The sequence below is a fragment of the Biomphalaria glabrata genome, chromosome 7, assembly GCF_947242115.1.
Source record: "Biomphalaria glabrata chromosome 7, xgBioGlab47.1, whole genome shotgun sequence".
Classification (NCBI taxonomy): domain Eukaryota; kingdom Metazoa; phylum Mollusca; class Gastropoda; family Planorbidae; genus Biomphalaria; species Biomphalaria glabrata.
The window spans coordinates 33,443,163-33,462,362 of NC_074717.1; the positions used below are offsets into that span (position 1 = coordinate 33,443,163).

Below are 19,200 nucleotides of genomic sequence, written 5' to 3' on the forward strand. Positions count from 1 at the left end.
ATGACAATGCGGAGATATTAATTTTTATTTGCGAGGGGAAAGTCTTGTCATCCTTACACAATTGTAGCCTAAAGAAATTCAAGAATATTTATTTCTTGTTGCCAATTTATCTAATTTTGTTAGAAGAATAAATCTTTTTTAGTTTCTCTTTATTAGATATAACATGTTATTAATTTTGAATTAATTAAAGTTATAGGTTAATAATTATTATTTTAAAAAATATAAGTGTACGCTAAATGAATATATGGAGATGCTGTGGCAGAGGGATAAAGCACTTGGAACAGGAAGTCCTGGATCAAATCCTGGTGAAGACTCTAGGTGGACAGCTTCGGGGGCCGATTTTGTGCTTGTGTTTCACACAAACTATCTTTGTAACCTTGTTTTTTTTTTATACTGCTAGTGATCTCCAATGACGGAACATCCAAAGAAATAGAAATTAGATAGTTATTTCTAGTTTGTTTTTTTATATTTATGTGAGAATCAGACGTCAGCAGAATTTGCTGAACAAATGCTTCAAGTAATGAAACAACATTTACACAATTTTAAGTCATAATTGTGCATATACCACCCACAGCCAACACTGAGAAAGCAACAAAACATATACTAGACATTGTGCATACCGTATGCGCAAAAAGTTCTGATGCTGCCCGACTAGTTATGGGAGATTTCAATCATCTTTCGATAGCTCAACACAAGCCAACATATACTCAATATGTTAATTGTCCCACACGACACGATAAAACCTTGGACATGTGTTATAGCAACATAAAAATGGCCTACACATCTCGATCGTTATTTCCCTCGGAGAGTCGGACCACACAATGATCCACCTTACACCCACATACAAACCGGATTTAAAAACAACAAAACCCGAAGTACAGTCCATCCAGTCATGGTCTGACAACGCTGTTTTACAGCTACAAAGTTGTCTGGAGTAAACAGATTGGGACATGTTTGTAAACAACTGCCCAGACAGATGAACTTACCACAACTGTTAATTTGTACATCCAGTTCTGTGAAAACATAATTATATCAAAGAAGAAAATTAAAACATTCAGTACCGGTAATAAATAATAGACACTGAACGACCAACATTAAAAATTAACATTCTGTCGTCATCGAGAAAGACCATAGGTCTATTTATAAAGCGCTGGTTATGAGTGTGTATGTGATTTTCGTGTGTGAATGTCGTTCGTATGTGCATCTATATTGTTATTGTACAGTAGTTACGCTGAGGTTGTCAATTGTAATCAACCCGAATTTCCATTTGATTGGATCAATAAAAGTTATCTTATCTTATCTATCTTATCCTTAAATAAACTACGAGGTTAAAGCTATGAAGGTGCTTCCAATATGACTGGATACTAGAATGGCCTTTGGGTGTTGTTTCATCAGAAGAAGCCGCTCGCACATTTAGAAATAGATGCACTGGTTTCTTACTTTACTACTTAGAAGGCCAGAGAAATATGTTCAGTAAATAAATATTCGATCAATTTACTGTAAAATAATGGACATAGAACTAAATACTAGTTTATATCAATGTTTCAAAGATTGACACCTAGAAGTGTTTTAGGAATGTAAATGTGTAGAATGGGAACTAGAACTCATCAAACATTTCTTTATTTATATGAAACTCCGTTAACTCGTTTAATTCTGTTCAAAAATTGTACAAACATCGACTTTAAATTCGTGTTGGAGTTCTAACAGAGTCAAACGTAATAAGAAGATTAAAAAGCTATTCTACTTGCATTGGGATGTCTGTTGGTCAATGTACCGATACATTCAGATTGCTCAATTGTTTTGTCATAACCTACATTGTATTCGTCTTATTGGGGGAGGGGGCCCACCAATATATTCTTGAACCCGGGCCCACGGGTATCATGCTACGCCACTGCGTGAAACCACTATTTTCTTACAATAATTTATAATAATAATAATAATTATATTTATAGAGCGCAAACCTATAGCAGTGTGTAAGCTCAAGGCGTTGTGCCAACATAAGCACGAGAACTAAAAAAATGTTGATCAAATAGTTCTTCATGTTCTTGAATATGCTGAAGCATGTTTTCTGTCAAAGATCAATTTGGAGTTCCAAACCTTTGCCCGTGCACTGAAAAAGCCCGCAAACTTTAACTTTTGTGGGAGACACGTGACACCATGTAGAACTGGGCTCTATTAGGAACATATGGAGTGAACAGTTCACTAAGGTACAAGGGCATTTCTTGGTTGTGGGTGCAATGATGACAATTAAAATGTGTAGTCGAGTCTCTCTTTCATAGGAAGCCAATGGAGAGTGTGCAGGAGAGCAGTAGCAGAATCTCGCCTTGTTTTCCGTAGGATTATTCGTGCAGCGCGTTGTTCTGTATTCGCTGCAGCTTGGTGATTTTGTTATCGGGTATAGACCTACCTGCTAGTATGGCGTTGCAAAAGTCTAGGCGAGAGAGTATGAATGCCACAGCTAGCTTTGTTTTATCGTTTTTTGACTTACACGTGTTAAATTTTAAAAACTTATAAAATATAATCCTACTCATTCACCAGTTGGGAGAAGTAGACCATTAAATATTTATGTTTTCTTATTTCTAAATGGTTAAATATTAGCAAGATCAATGTTTGTTTTTTTTTAAACTAAACCTACAAATCAAATGTAGATGTATTTTATTATTTATTATAACTTTATATTTTCTAATATACAAAGTTTTGTAATAAATGTCAACTTTTTTCAGAAATTAAATTAAAATGTCACGATTTATTTGGAGAGTAGTATTCTGTCCCCAAATTACATGACAAATGTGAGTTCGGAGGTGCCTCTACAACTTATTTAAACACGCCAAAGAAACACAGTGTAGAAAAAAGGCCTATCTATATGTCAGTCAAGTTTTTATTCTATTCGTAAAAGTCACTTATTTCAACTCACTCTGTCAGTTTATCTGTCTGTCTGTCTGTCTGTCTGGTAAAAAGTGTGTATACGTTATTTCTCCCATATCCATTCTCGGATCAAGTTGAAACTTCACACAACTATTTATTGGCATAGAAAAGAAGTGAATCAATTATTTATTGGTTATTAATTATTTTGTTTGATACAAACAAGGTAAATTAATCCTTCAGTATTCACAAATATGGTTAAACATATGAGATGTTGTCCCCTTAAATCATGGGCGTAGCCAGGATTTTTTTTCGGGAGGGGTTGTGGGGGGGATGCCCCCCCCCGGCGGAAAAAAATTATATGTGTGTGTGTGTACATAATTAATCTTTATTACATTCTGACCCTTTCGGAAGACGTTATTGTTTATTGTAGACTCCCCGCCCTTGCTAGCAAGGGGGTCTGGGGGAGCTCACAGCGCTCCCCCAGCGCGGGGCGAAGCCCCGCCGCCGAGCACTATTTCTGGTATTGAAAGCCAACAAAATGCATATTCTGAGGTATCTACAGTGCATTATCTTGCTATTAAAAAGTTTTATTTCAAAAAGCTAATGTGCTATTCTTACTGACTTAGACCCTCTCGCGCCGTTCGGAGCATTTTCCGGAAAGCTGTTTCCGCAACTCTTATTTTGCGTAATTCATTTTGTCGGAGAACATGTCCCGCAAAACCTCATGCGACGCTCTGTCACAACCTTACTAAGGATTCGACTCCCAGTTCGGCATATGATTTCTTTGATTTAGACCCGATCTCTATGACTGACTCCTAAAATCTGTCTTAGCCATCTTTGTTGAGCCACATTTAATGTTTTTCAATTTCGGCAGAAGACTATTCACACTTTTTTAATGGAGCCCAAGCCACTGGTAGAAATGTGTAACCTTTCTTGACTACGCTTTTGGAATTACATGTCTGTATTTCGCTTTAGATTTTATATCGAAAAGGAAAGTTTTTTCATCAAATCATCTGTTGAGGGGTTAAACTAAAAAATCTCTGGAGTTTTTTTTGTTTTTTTTTAATTCAAAACCCCATTTAGCTACGATCATAGAATTTGGTGACTGTAGTTTGCTTTAAAATAATATTGAAGAGAGAGGTTTTCAACTCTAAACGCTCTGTAGGGGAATTTTAAACTCAAAACCGTCTGGAGGGGTTTTTAACTTTAAAGAAAAAGCCATCTGGAGGAGGGGATTTAAACTCAAAACCCCTTTGACTACGCTCATAGATTTTATAGTGTGTAATTTGCTTTTTTTTTTATATTGAAGAGGTACTTTTTAGCTTCAAACCCCAACTGGAGGGGGGGGGGGGTTAAACTCAAAACCCCTTTGGCTACGCTCATAAAATTTTGAATGAGTAATTTGCTTTTTTATATTGAAGAGGGGTTTATCGTAAATTTTGGAGAGGGTTTTAAAATCAAAATCTTCCTTAATTGTGCTGTTGGAATTTGATGATTGCTGTTTGCATTTTTTTTTGTTTTGTTTTATAGAAAACTGGGATTTAACTGCAAAAACCTCTGGTAGGGGGTTTAAAACTCAAAACCCCCTGTAGGGGGGTTTAAACTCAAAGCCCCTGGTAGGGGGTTTTAAACTCAAAACCCCCCTGGTAGAGGGATTTGTATCTCAAAACCCCCTGATAGGGTTTTTTAAAATCTCTAAACACCCTGGTAGGGGGGTTTAAACTCAAAACCCCTGGTACAGGGTTTTTAACTCAAAACCCCCTCGGCTGTGCTGTGGTAAGTGATGATTTAGTATTAAAATCTCACCTAAAATAAACAAAATGAAAGCAATAATCAGTCACTTAATTCCGTTCCCCCCCCCCCGAAATGTGAGGGGGGGGGGTTGAACCCCAAGAACCCCCCCCCCCCCCTGGCTAAGCCCATGCCTTAAATAATTGTACACGTTATTTCTGAGTACACTACTGTACGGCAGTGAGTCGTTGACTACCTACACAAATCTAGAAAGAAAACTAAACTCATTCTACTTGCGCAGCCTTCGAAGGATCTTGAAAATTACATGGCAAGAAAGAGTGTGCAACACTGAGATCCTTGCGCAAACGGGTCTTCCCAGCATCTTCAGACAACGCCGCTGAGCTGGCTTGGACATGTTCGCCGAATGGAAGACAATCGCATCCGGAGAGTCATTCTTTAAGGGCAACTCGCGTCTGGCACACACACACACAAATGGTCGCCCCCATCTCCGTTACGTGGATGTAATAAAACCATTGGGATGACATAGACTTAGACCAGTAGTGGGCCTAGGGGGTGGCAAGTGGGGCAACTTCCCAGGCCCCGCGCCTGATGGGGGCCCCGCGATCGTAGATTTCCTTGTCATCTTCAGCTTCGCAATCCAGATCAGTTATCATTCATTTTGGAAGCTTTCCCGGCATCTAGATCTATATGATATCAATTACCATGCAAGCTCTTAAAATGACATTTTTGGGTTAACCGTAGGCCACAGAAACATATGACCAATTAATTAAGAAATACACAAAAAACTGCTCTTTTACATTTACACCAACTTTTTTTTTACACTGGCGTAGCTAGGGTGGGGGTGTTTATTATAGTGTTTTTACATTAAAAAAATAATAATACGCAAAATGCCGATCACCCAAAGAGGCCAAGCCCAGCGGGCCCCCATGCAATAGAAAATTCCTTGCTACTCCCCTGTGTCCAGTAGGCCAGTAGTAGACATTTGAAAAGTAGATTATCCTTAATTTTGTAATAGAATGATAAGGGTATATTGAATGTTGTGGTTTTCCGAAACTACGTTTGCTAAAGAAATGTATCAATAAAGTTCATGTTATATAATATAGATCTATATCATTCTTTTACAACTCCATAGGCCTATTTGTAAGTACCTATGTCAATATAGATTTTATTGTAGATGGAACAATAGGCCTAGAGATCATCATAAAATCTAGATCGAATGAAGATCATCGCACAAATTATCTTCTCTTTAGAAGGAACGTATGTAATTAATAAGATACATTTAAAAAGGATATTTAGAATATGAAGAGGGATCATAGATCTTAATAAAATATAGGCCTACTTTAGATCTAAATCTAGTTTCTTTTATTCCTAGATCCAGTGCTCTTTTTTTTGTGACGGTACGCACCGGTAGGCTACCTATTTCAATGTGGGGAAAAATTTCGAAAAATTATTACTTTTTTTTTTTTTTTTTTTTTGGCATTTTAACGACGTTTATTATTTAATTTATTATTAGTTAAAAGTTAGGCAATCCATCACCGACTACCGGCACCTATTCATTTTTTTTTTTACAAAAAAACAACAACAACAAGCACTACCTAGATCTATAATAATCTAGATATGTATATAAGCGAATCTAAGACATTTAATGCGAATGAATATAAAGTAACTTGTTTACAATGTCTAAAAAAAGATGGCACAAAAAAATCATTCTTAGACAACTTTATTATTGATGAGCTTTTCAAGAATCTAGCTCTAGATCTAGATACTTTAAGCCTATACAGTTTGTAACATTGAACCATAACGTAGGTTAGATTACTGTGTTATAATTGGATTATAAAGATCTATTGCTAGATCTAGATCTATAAGTTGAAAGAATAAACTCCATCGCCGATCGTGAAATTTCCATTTTCATACGACACGTACGAACTTATACCAGCTTTTCTAGCAACTTCTCGACTTCTATTCTAAATTTAGACTCTAGATCTAGTAACTGTACGGAAACTTCTAGTTAGGCTTTGGAATGATATTTAAGCAGGCATGATTCGAGAATTGTTAGATATCATTAAAACTTTGGCAAAACAATCGGTCGCTCAGAATTCTAGTTTCTGAACTAGACTAGCTCTACACTGGACCACACTGATAGTCTACTCTAGTCTAACACATAGACTCTAAATAGTCTTAACTCTAGCGCTAGCGACTAGTGACTCCAGTAGTAGTACTAGATTGTCTAGATCTAGAATCTATCTAGATCTATGTCCTATGTAGTATAATAGTAGAAGTACTCGGAGTTCGTATCTGTGTTTCTGTGGTATTTTATTTTATAATTTATCGAAAGGGGAATCATTAAGTTGATTAATAATTTAAGCATTGAAAAAGCAAAAATGTTTTTAATTACACCACAGCTGAATGAGGAAATGCTGGATTGGGCTGATGAACTGATTGAACCATGGTGTATTAAGGCAATCAAACCTTCGTTTTTTCAGGAAAGAGATTATCCACTGACAAAATTGGCAGCTAAAGTGATGAATCCTGAGGTAAGTATAGTAATATAGTGTGTCTTATATCTTAGATCTACTAATGATCTAGTCAACCTGCACTAAAAATTTAATAAAAACAAAAAATAGGAGTATGGGTTAAATATAATAGATATTTTTTAAAATTATAATATTTTTTTTTTATATCAACGAATGTCTTATTGACAGTTTTCTAAAGATCTGCTTCAAATAATTAAAAATGTATTATTTTGTTAAATAGATTTTTTTACTATATATAGGTAAATTTAAATATTAAATATATATATATATATAATATGTCATTATAGCTGCCTTATTATTATTATTTTTCTATTATACATTATAGAGAGAAATTTTAGTTAATTTTATATTCTAATTATATATATAGATCTCTATATATTTTTTGTTCAGAGAAAACTTAGATCTGTTAAAAGACTTCACAGACCTCTTAGCTCAAGGCAGTGGAATAAAAAGAAATATAACAGAGATGTTTCTGATGATGAAACTAATGTGAAACAACATGAGTCAGATGTAAGTATATTATATAAAAACTGTGTCAGAATTTGTCCTTTTTTGTTTTATCCTGGAAAGAAATGTTTTAGTTGGTTTATGGCAGAAAACAGATTGAGCTCTCAACATTCTACTTTTAAGACCATTTTTTTGACCAATTTCACATTGGCTTTTATTGATATATTATATATCATTTTTATTGCCCAAGAAAATAGGGATTTTTAAAAATTAAATCAGAAGCAGCAGACCATAATTTAACATGCAAAAATTAAGTCAAACACACTTACCCCAATAATGAAAAATCCAACACTCACAAAAGATATTTAATAATCCATGAAGTTCACAAATTCACAATATTAATATCACAAAAAAAATGTCACAGAGTAAAGTATATTTATAGAACAATAAAAAAATATATATTCAAATATTTTATGCCTATTAATTGAGCCTCCCCAGACCCCACCCCTCCGTAAAAAAAAGTTGCAAATTATACCTTATCATCATCCTAAATAACAAAACCATCATCCTAAATAACAAAACCAAATAACTTTTTTCTTCCATTATCAACAAACATTTAAGAACTTGTTATGGACCAGGTTGTAAAAAAGTTTCTTGAAATGTCTTCTAAAGGTGTTTTGGCCATAAAATATTGAGCATGTAGATTTTGTTTAAAACCAGTCTCCAACTTTGTTAGTTATAATGTTTTAAAAAATATATTCTTATTTACAATGTGGACTTTCATTGTTAAATAAACCTTTTTCTTTTTAACAATGACATAGAGACAGAATTACCCAGAGCTGGTGAGTCATTTTCAAAATTTGAAGGCACTGACTCCAAGAGCAAGAAGCAATGTCTGAATAATTATGACCCTGACACCTTGAATCCAAAAATGGTACAGACTCCACAGCTCTGGTACTGTTATTATATTTAATTCAAAGTAGTTAAAATAGTTGCCTCATTATTTAATATTTAACAAATATGATCACACATATATGTAGAGAGATTTTAGTTTTTACAAAAAAAACCTTCACATTTTTTTTTAACAATTTAAAGATCTATAATCCTTTCACTTCATCTAATGTATATTATTTATATGTATGCAATAAATACACAACATTCTCATTGAAACTAATGTGGTTATTTCAGTTTCAAGTACAGACAACTGATAAGGAGTTGAGAATTCACTTGGATCTCCATCAGTACAGACCAGAGGAAGTTAAGATAACATCTGACAATCAGAAAATAACTATTAAAGCTACGCATGAAGAGAAGAATGATAACAGTTCTGTTTGTTATGAAATGACAAGATCTTTTACATTACCAGAGGTTGGTAGTTTTATTTTTTTCTTTGCCACTATATAAATGATTTCTTACTTAATCCTTTTGTCTCCCAAAGCACAGGGCCATAACAATACTCTGCTATTGGGCTATTCCCCTCAATTGGGTCTGTGTCCCTCATACCATCTTCTTGGTCTGCCATTCTCCTCCATGTTTACTTTGGTCTCCTAACCTTTCTCTTCACTTTTGTTTCCAGTCTAGAACCTGTTTTGCAATGTTTTCTGTTCATTGCATTGTATGCCCAATTCTACCCCATTTGTGATACTGCTGAGCTGTTTCCCCACAGGCTGTAAAAGTATTAATTCAGCCATCTTTTCTTCACAAGCATTTGTTGGTGAATACTTGGAGCTTGTCTGTATTGTTGCTTGTTGATGTCCAAGTCTCTTTGCCATATAAAAAAACTGCTTTCACATTTGTGTTTAATTTGCAAATTTTATTGTGTAGTGACAATGTATAGTTGTCATTTTATTGATTTTTAAAACATGTATAAATTACTATATATTATTTTTATGTACTTATTGTGTTTGTAATTTCATGGCAACTAATGCCTCACGCAGCTATTCATCATTGATGTCAAACTGTTATAATTCTATCAGGACTACTCAGTTAAAGTGTGGAATCTTCTTCATGGTTAAACTGCTTTTTAGCAGTTGCTTATGCATGTAGCCTATTTACCCATACACATCCATTACTATAAACAGTGGCTAGCTATTCAATCCATTATGACCAAAACCAACCATGAAATGTCTACGAATTGCTGTATATTGCTACATATCAACAGACATTTAAAATAAAATGTTATTGAATTCCTAACTACTTTAGCTCAATCTAATAATTTTTTAGATATGATGCTCCAACAAAGTAGATATTATATAATAGAGATTTACAATGGTATTTCATTTTTTTTTGGTTATTATCTTTGTAAACAACAAGCTGGATTTTCAATTAAATATCAATTTGAGGATCTAAATTAATCTGCAGTTAAAATTCAAATAAGATAAAGCTGCAATATAGAAAATAAAGCAGTAACATGGATCCAATTTAAATCCAGACCTGGGTACTTCCTCTATTCTTCTTCTAGCCAGCTTTATTGCTGCTGAGCTGTCAGCTCTTTTGTAGACTGTGCCAAGGAAAAATAGTGTGCTGTTTTCTTCAGTTGTTCAGGGTGTTGGCTGTAGTGGAAGTAGCAGACCTGGGTAACTTGGTTCTAGAATTACTTTAGTCGAAGACTAAATTGTTGGTCAAACACATGAAAGACTTAACTACCTGTGGTTAGACCATTGCTGTAACTCCATTATATTTAGTATGGACAGTGGGGCTCGTGACCATTATTTAATTTTTCAAAGTATCTGTTTAAATTGTGAAAATTATTTAAAAGTGAATTTTTATTCACAGAATGTTGACTTCAAATCAGCCCTGTCAACAATGAATTCAGATGGTCAGCTGAGTATTACAATATCCAGATCTAACAAAGAAACTTTGGATGAAGTTCCAATACAAGTTGAATTTAAAGAATGAGTGTGACAACTTCCTTCAAATAACAACTTTCATCTACATTTTCATACATTGAAAGAATTAACCTTCATTTTCATCGCTATACTGTGTTCACATTGTTATTTTATAAAAATCTTCACTGCCATTACTTTCTTTTAGTTTATTTGTAATCATAATTTTTTTAATGTAAACCTGATGTTTCAATTAATGTTAGTATTAATTGTACAGTGGCTGTATTTATTGTTGAAAAGTATTTATGACTGGGTTGTTTGTTTACAATATGTAATGTTTTATGCATGTGAACACAATTACTTTCTAATAGTTACTTGATGACTATACTTGGTAAGTTTAGGTTATAAGTTGACTACTATTACTAACTAAATGTTTAAACCTGCAGAACAAAAAGAGGTTTAAGAGCCTTTTATCAATTAAAGGTATTGTTTTAGTATTTGAGCATTTTTTCTCTTTACATGTTTCATTGTCATTAATTGAAATTTCTATTGCATAATAAATCTGTTTTTATGTATTATTTACTTTGGTAAGCCCTTATGATTAGCATTTGTTTATTGACTATCAATGTAATATTGAAAGTTTGCTAAATTCTTATATGATAAATTGGTTTTAATATTTCAACCTTGTTTCATTCCAAGCTGATGTTGATTTATGTAAAATAAATAATAAATAAAATTAATAATTGATTGAATCAATTTTTTTTTTTTTTCATCAACAAGTTTAAGTTTGTTTTTTAGCATATTGACCTGTAGAGAAAAGTAAATTGATTTCTATCATTTTAACTACAAAAAAGCACATTTGAGACAATATTAACCTTAAGCAATATATACTATTTTGATAAATTCTAAAATTTCTTCACATAAAGTTGATCTAGGACATTCAGGAAATCTATGGACTATCACTGGTGTAATCTATTATTAGAACATTATAGGCTCATGTGATTAATTAGTTTTTAAGATTTAAGTATCATAGTATTGTAGCCAATTTAAATTACACTATTAATGAATGAAACCAAAAATAAAAATTCAATATTAAATGTTAGACTAATAGAATAGTCTATAATAATCTTAGAAAAGATAGGGCTGATAATCATGGAGGAGTTCTTTTAGCAATAAAAAACACTCTTATAGCAGAAGAAATTACCTTACCTAACTCAAAAATGTAGAATCAACATTTTGTAAAATTAATACCACCTCAACATCCCTAATAATAGGCAGCATTTACAGACCACCAAATTCTAGTTTAGAATACATGCAGGAACTATGTAATCAGATTACTACACTTAAAGAGACAAATAAAAATGCAGTTTTTTGGATTATGGGTGATTTCAACCTACCTGATATAAATTGGAAAACACTAACCATAGATAAACACCAAAACCTTAAGGACATAAATGAGCTTTTCATAGAAACTTTACACAACCTAAGTTTAGATCAAATCATTAAAAAGCCAACTAGATTAAACAACACATTAGATCTCTTCTTAACCAACAGACCTGGATTAGTAGTTGATTATGAAATTATCCCTGGTCTATCAGACCATGAGATCATAAAAATACACAGTCAGATAAAAGCAGTAGCCAATACAAAACCCAAAAGAAAAATCTTACTCTGGAATAAATGTAACCTAACACAACTACACCAAGCTGCACTAAACTTTCAACAAACATTCTTATTAGAAAAAGACATTAACCAACCAGTCGATGACCTCTGGAATTTCATTAAAAACCATCTTAAAAGCATTATAGAAAATCATATACCAACTAAATACACATCAAACAAAATAAATAAATGCTGGTTTAATAATAGACTAAAGAAGCTTTGTAAACAGAAGGAAAACCTCTATAGAAAATTTAAAGAAACTAATGCAGAAAGAGTTTACAAAAAGTATATAAAAATTAAACACTTAACCCAAAAAGTAAGCAGACAGCTGCAGAGTGAATACATAAACAATGTAATATCTAAAGATAACAACAAAAACCTATGGTCATACATTAAGTCTAAGAAAATGGAAACAACAGGCGTAGCGCCATTAAAAGATGAACATTACATAATGATAATGAAACTAAAGCAAACATTCTAAACAAATACTTTGCATCAGCATTCTCAGCCCCAGGAGACAAAGACATATTACTGAATTTGAACCAAGTAGACAACATAGAAGATATAGTAGTACAAGAAAATGGAATTCAAAAACTATTAGCCAACACCAAACCAAATAAAGCTTCTGGACCTGATGGTATTCCAGCTAGATTACTCAAAGAACTAAGTAATGAGCTAGCCCCAGTGTTCAAAATACTCTTTCAGGCTTCACTTAACCAGGGCAGAGTACCAAAGGACTGGAAAGAAGCTAATGTCACCCCCCTATTTAAAAAAGGAGAAAAATCTGACCCAGGGAACTACAGACCAGTATCACTTACCAGCATCACATGTAAAATCCTAGAACACATAATATGTAGCAACATCATAAACCACTTAGACAAACATAATGTCCTCACACCATACCAACATGGCTTTAGGAAATATAGATCATGTGAAACACAACTAATAGGACTAATTGATGATTTTTCAAAAGGTTTAGATAATAGTGAACAAATAGATGCTATCTTACTAGATTTTTCTAAGGCTTTTGACAAAGTTCACCACCATAGTTTGCTTAAAAAATTAAAATATTTCGGCATTAATGGTCCACTGCATCAGTGGATCAAAGACTTTCTGATAGGGAGAGAACAAACTGTAATAATAAATGGCTCTAAATCAACACCGATAACAGTAAACTCAGGTGTACCTCAAGGTACAGTCTTGGGTCCACTACTATTTTTAATTTACATAAATGATTTACCAAATTGCATTAGTTCAGGAACAAAAGTCAGATTATTTGCAGACGATTGCATAATATATAGAACAATAAAAACAACACAAGACACAGATATTTTACAAAGAGAATTAGATGAATTACAGAAATGGGAATCAAATTGGAGCATGTCTTTCCACCCAGAAAAATGTCAGTTGTTAAGAGTAACAAAAAAACTAAAACAAATTAATTCCACTTATCTTATTCATGGCAAACCAGTATCACAGACTAAAAACGCAAAATACCTAGGTGTTATAATAAATGAAAAACTATCATGGAATCCACATATTGATGAAACTACAAAAAAATCAAACAAAGCATTAGGATTTATTAAAAGAAATTTCTATAAATCAAATAAGAACATAAAACTAAAATGTTACTTAACCTTGGTTAGGCCAATAATAGAATATGCATCCTCCGTTTGGGACCCCTCAACTCAAGAAAACATTAAGAAACTGGAACAGACACAAAATAGAGCAGTGAGATTCATAACAAACGAATATTCACATTTGACTAGAGTAACACCTTTAGTAAAATCACTAAATTTAGAAAGCCTTCAGGACAGAAGGCTCAAAAGTAAAGTAGCAATCATACATAAAACACTGAACCATAATCTTCAAATACAAAAACACAATTTAATAAAATACTCTGAAAGACACAAAGATAAAGGCACATTCCTCGTCCCATATGCTAGGACAAATTTGTACAAATACTCCTTCTTCCCTAGTGCTATTAGAGCATGGAATGGGTTGCCTGAGCTAGCCAGGAAAACCAGTGACTTGGCAGAATTTAAGTCATTGGTTAATATGCATGACTAAATGCATGACGCGTAGGACGTAATCATCTTCTTTTTGAAGTAACGTCTGTATTATATAAGATAAGATATTACTCGGTAAGGTTGTTATTGCCAGAAGGGGTGTTAGATATATGAGCTTTCCTACTGTGTCATTTTAAGAGACTATCTTTTCCTTTTGCAACTTCTTGTGTCATACCGCCATGAGCACTCCACTGCCTATTAAATATGGCATGCATCTCAACTAGACTCTAACAACCAGGCCAGGAGTGAACATATGTACAGCTTCAGTGCTGAGTTGCTCTTTATGAAAGCTTCAGAGACTAGCCTACTACACAAGCTACTTACTGAATCTGTCGTTGAGTTTGCTTATATTTTCTCATTTGCCTAACTCGCAGACTGACTAGAAATGTGTGCTTCAAGGCATCACCACATATAGGTGCTTCCCAATAGCTGGTTTTAAGAATTTCATGTCGCATTCCCATGAATCAGTATTCCTTCAAAGTGGGCTACTTGCAGCTTTCCTGCCATTTATAGGATCACCATACAGAATGTCTTGTGGGAGTTGACCTTGTGGTATTCTGCCAAGGCGTCTACTATTGATGACATAAATAAAGTAGCAAGATAAAATACTTAACGCAGAAGTTCTACAAAGAGAAAGCCTGCATAACATCCACACAATCCTTATGTAGTCTCAAATGCGATGGGAAGGTCACGTCTGCAGAATGGGCAACTCCCGATCTATAATAGGCTACTTTAAAGCCAGCTAACGAATAGATAGCGAGCTCAAGGTTGTCAAATAAAATGCTTCAAGGACACCCGTTAGAGCCTCTCCGAGAAGCTTAAATTCAACATGGACCTATGGGAGACTAGAGCCAATAATAGAGCATCATGACGCCGCGCCGTGAAAACTGGTGCAAAACTCGCTATTTTATATATTGTGGTTTTTGGTAGATTGTAGCTTATCATATTAATGCTCGCTTTGCCTTCTCCTGGCAGTGATACATAGTTCTTCCGGACCAAACATCTGAGCAATACGTAGGCTAATGGGCAAAAGTTAACTAAAAAGTTACAAACTTTTATTTATTTAAAAAAAATAATAATAAACAAAAGGCATATGTTTATATATTTTTAATTGAAGTAAAGTGTTTAAGTTACTAATTCAAAAGTAACAAGTTTGTAGACTTTTTAAACATGTGGTAGTGGTAGCGGTTGAAGCACACATACATAGCCTATATATATATATATTGTTACGAATCTCACTATCCAGGCTCTCTGCAAACTGCACCATACACCACCAACTTAAAGAACTTGAAAACTCAGGGCTCCAAAGTAACGTAACACTTTAATAGTTGAATAAATAACAGCCAATACTGTACAATTGGCAACCCGTACACTGTAAAAATATCTCTCCGATAACACCGTTCCGCAGTATCAAGTCTTGCACTGGCCTCTCCGTCTCGTTCCGGGCTTGCACTGGGTTCAACAGTTCAGGACTGACTTTACACACTAGGCTCGTTGTGTCGGACTCGATCGCAGACCAAGATCAAGACGCCAGCCGTCTCAGCTGTACTTGACAGTACTCCGCACTGAACCGTCGTAATGCTCCGTACGGAACCACACCGCTGAACTGTGCTGTAGTCGACCGGACTGTAGTGAACCGGGCTCTGAACCCCTGCCGTGAACCGTCTTGACTGCGACACCTCCGCTCTTTATATAGGGTCCCTACTGGCCTTCTCGAACCGGACAGAACGCCGCTCGACATTTCTAGGTGGTCAGATGATTACAACTCTCGTGACGCTCCTGAACTCTGTTCACGACGTCGATCCTTCCCGAACCGCCGTCGATCCTTCCCGAACCGCCGTGTTGACACTCGTCTCGGCTGACCGTCGTAACTCGTCACGGTTGACCGCTCGTCTAGCGCTGGCCTGGGGCGATTTGCGTCGGCTGACTACACTCACACCACTACCCCCATCTGTGCCACCACCAGGTTTATAACAATATATATCCTGAATAAAACGTGTCACTAAGGGGATGTTGACTCGACTACAAGCTGAACTTGAGGCATTGAAACTGGCCTGTCAGCGTTCTCATTACATCATAGAACCTGCTAGAAAAATGAGACAGTTCATTGGGGATGGCAGAAATGTTGAGGTTTCAATTGAAGATTTCGTCAGAGAAATAAGAGATTTATGGGAACTTCGGCCTTACCTCTCTCCTCAAGAGAAGACAGCAACCATTCTTGCGAACATAAGTGGTCCAGCTCGAGTAGAGGTAGATCTTCAGCCACCTCATATCAGAAGTAATCCAGAAGCGCTGCTCGATGCACTTACCTCTGCGTTTGAAGTAATCATACCTGTGCGAGAGGCAGAGATTACATTTCTGATGTCGCAGCAGAGAAGTGAGTCGCTGCTTGAATTTTCTCACCGACTATTTAAGGAGTTCACAGCGGCTATCAGACAAGAACAAAGAGAAGGCATAGAATGTTTCAAGGAGGAAAGATTGAGGGACCAATTTGCCTATGGAATCAGTGATCCTGACCTACGTAGAGAGCTGTTTAAGTTCATAGCGCAACATCCCCAGAAAAGCTTTCAAACGCTACGAAACTATTCGTTCAAGTTGGAGAACAAGAACAAAGATGCAGCTCGAGCCCAAGAGCAGTGGTCTGAGGTTCTCTTAGCGAAATTGGCCAAGTTAGAGAAGCAACTTGAAGAGATAAAGGGGTCAGGCTATAACAGTCTGCCAAGTTCAACTAACCCACTCTCTAGTCAACCACATAGTCAACGCAGACCCACACAAAGACACACGAAACATAGCAACCAAAACATAATTCGACCAACAGCACCGCCGGGTCTTGTATGGTCAAGGACGAAGAGAGGATTCTTCCCATACACTGATGATGGATCATCAGTCTGCACCCAGTGCTGGGAAGTTGGACATGTAAGGCGTCACTGTCAGCGATCACCACAACTCACAGCTGAGGTTCAATCTGTGTGCAATAATGAACCCATTGTTTCACTGCCAACCCACCAAGTAGAACAACGAACCAGTGAGCAACAAGCTGATGCAATGTACAATACAGATGCAAGTCACTCAATTCAAACATCGAGAAATAGAAACTTTAACTCTGGGCAGCCAAACAAGAAGAGGCATAACAGAGTCAGGAGGCCAGATAGACAAAAAAGAAACTACAAGCATTTTAACCAGCCACAAAGACGATTTCGCTCACTGCTCCCTATCACACTTTCTACAGCTTCCCAGACATTATGTTTAGAGAAAGACAGACCACTTTGTATGACCGATGGAACCAGCACGTTACAAACTGGAAAGATGTTTGTCATTCCAGAAGACACTGACAAGAAACAGTTGTTTCAGTTTTCAGAAACCTACTAGGCTGAACGCCCCGGGACGGGTCGTTTCAAGCTAGGGGCTCTGTAGTGGAGTGGATACCTTTTCAGGAAACACCGGCCACCCCGATATCCATGTGACCCTTCCCCCTAGATGGCACCTTGTGTCCGCGCATAAAAAGCCAGACCAACGTGGACACTGTCCATTCGACCGGCATCTCTTGTCGCTGTAGTGTCCGTATGTTACTGGACCTACGTCGTCTCCACTCCCCGTTTGTGTCTGGTTCTAAACCATGTGTTTATGTATGGCTGCAGGTAATTGCATTTTACTTTTTTATGTTATATTGTAATTTTATTTAGTAGTCTACATAGAATATCGCTACCCCCGGATTTCGTCCATATTGTTGGACTATCGTTATTTTTAGGAAACCAGCATGTAAATGTTTCCATTTGTTGAATTGTGTACCTTTAGTATACCATACGAATTAGATCCTATATAGAATGTTAAATGTCCATCTTGTTAATCTAATTCTACAACCAGTGTGTAGATACTGGCTTTTATGAACCAGTTGTTCTATTTAATTGTTATTGTCTTTTATTTTTTATAATGTTTCGGGTGTTCCATATCTCTCTTGTGTTTGTATAAGAGATGGTTGGTTTACACTATATGATTTTCTTTTCGTTTTTTTGTTAAGATTTAATATTTAGACTTTGATGTTGTGTGTGCAACTTGGTCTAACCATTTGGGCTTATTAATTATTTTTTGTTAATGCTCATTTGTTATTATGTTTCATGTTTGCCTTTGGCAGGTCTTTAATGTATAATAAACAGTTTGAAATCGTCCTACGAGTTCCTTTCATCATTTAGAATTTAGTTGTCTTCTGTGCCAAACCCACCACATTAAAAATGTTGCCTGACTCGCAGACTGACTAGAAATGTTTGCTACATTAAGGCATCACCACATATAGGGGGTCGGCCGAGTGTGGGGGGGGGGGGGGCAATCGCCGCTATTATACCTCCCCCTCCCTCCCCCCTGGATACGTGTTGATATTACATGGTGAGAAAATAAGGATATTTAGCATATATATATATATATATATATATATATATATATATATATATATATATATATATATATATATATATATATATATATATATACACTGTTAAATACATATATATATATATATATATTCCTTACATTGTGCTTTATATATTACATTAAGCAATCTACATATATATTGTAACATATTGGTATTAAATTTAGGCCTACATTTGCATACTATCGCGTTAGTGCAACAACGCTTGTGTTTACGTAACAAATAGAGTTCCTATTATGTCTTCCCTCTTAAACACTAGTTTTTGATTTGTATAATCACAAATATTCAACATGGTGTCAGTTTGCTTTAAATCAAAAGGAATAGTGCATGAAATGTCGAGTCATCATTTTCAGAGTTAAAATGGTGAGGCTAAAAGAGCTATACAGACAGTGAAACTGTGGAATAAAATCGAAGACAAAGTTTCTGTCGCTATCAGACTACAGAACTACGTACTCCACTGACTAATATTAATATGTCGCCAGCACAATTACTCATGGGACGACGACTCAGTAATTTGTTACCTTCGAGGGAGGAAATATTCACAAGTAAGACTGCAGATCTTAAGTTGGTGAAGAAACACTTTGATTCAGAGAGTCTCAAAAACACTATTACGACAAGAGGAA

The 19,200-nt window shown here is 35.4% G+C and overlaps 1 protein-coding gene across 6 annotated transcripts; it reads left to right on the forward strand.

Annotated features, from left to right (window-relative positions):
• The first annotated feature begins 6,278 nt into the window (after positions 1–6,278).
• Positions 6,279–11,148, forward strand: LOC106057881 (heat shock protein hsp-16.2-like). Of its 6 annotated transcripts, none has more exons than XM_056036963.1 (5): positions 6,279–6,423; positions 7,020–7,151; positions 7,542–7,661; positions 8,787–8,966; positions 10,374–11,148. In XM_056036963.1, the coding sequence occupies exons 2-5, from the start codon at positions 7,032–7,034 to the stop codon at positions 10,494–10,496; spliced, it is 543 nt and encodes a 180-aa protein (XP_055892938.1). In that variant the 5' UTR covers positions 6,279–6,423; positions 7,020–7,031; the 3' UTR covers positions 10,497–11,148. The 6 variants fall into 6 exon arrangements, 5 of the variants coding, with proteins under 5 accessions (XP_055892938.1, XP_055892940.1, XP_055892939.1 ...); XM_056036965.1 differs by having other exon boundaries at positions 7,101–7,151; XM_056036964.1 differs by having other exon boundaries at positions 6,279–6,419.
• Positions 11,149–19,200: the final 8,052 nt, after the last annotated feature.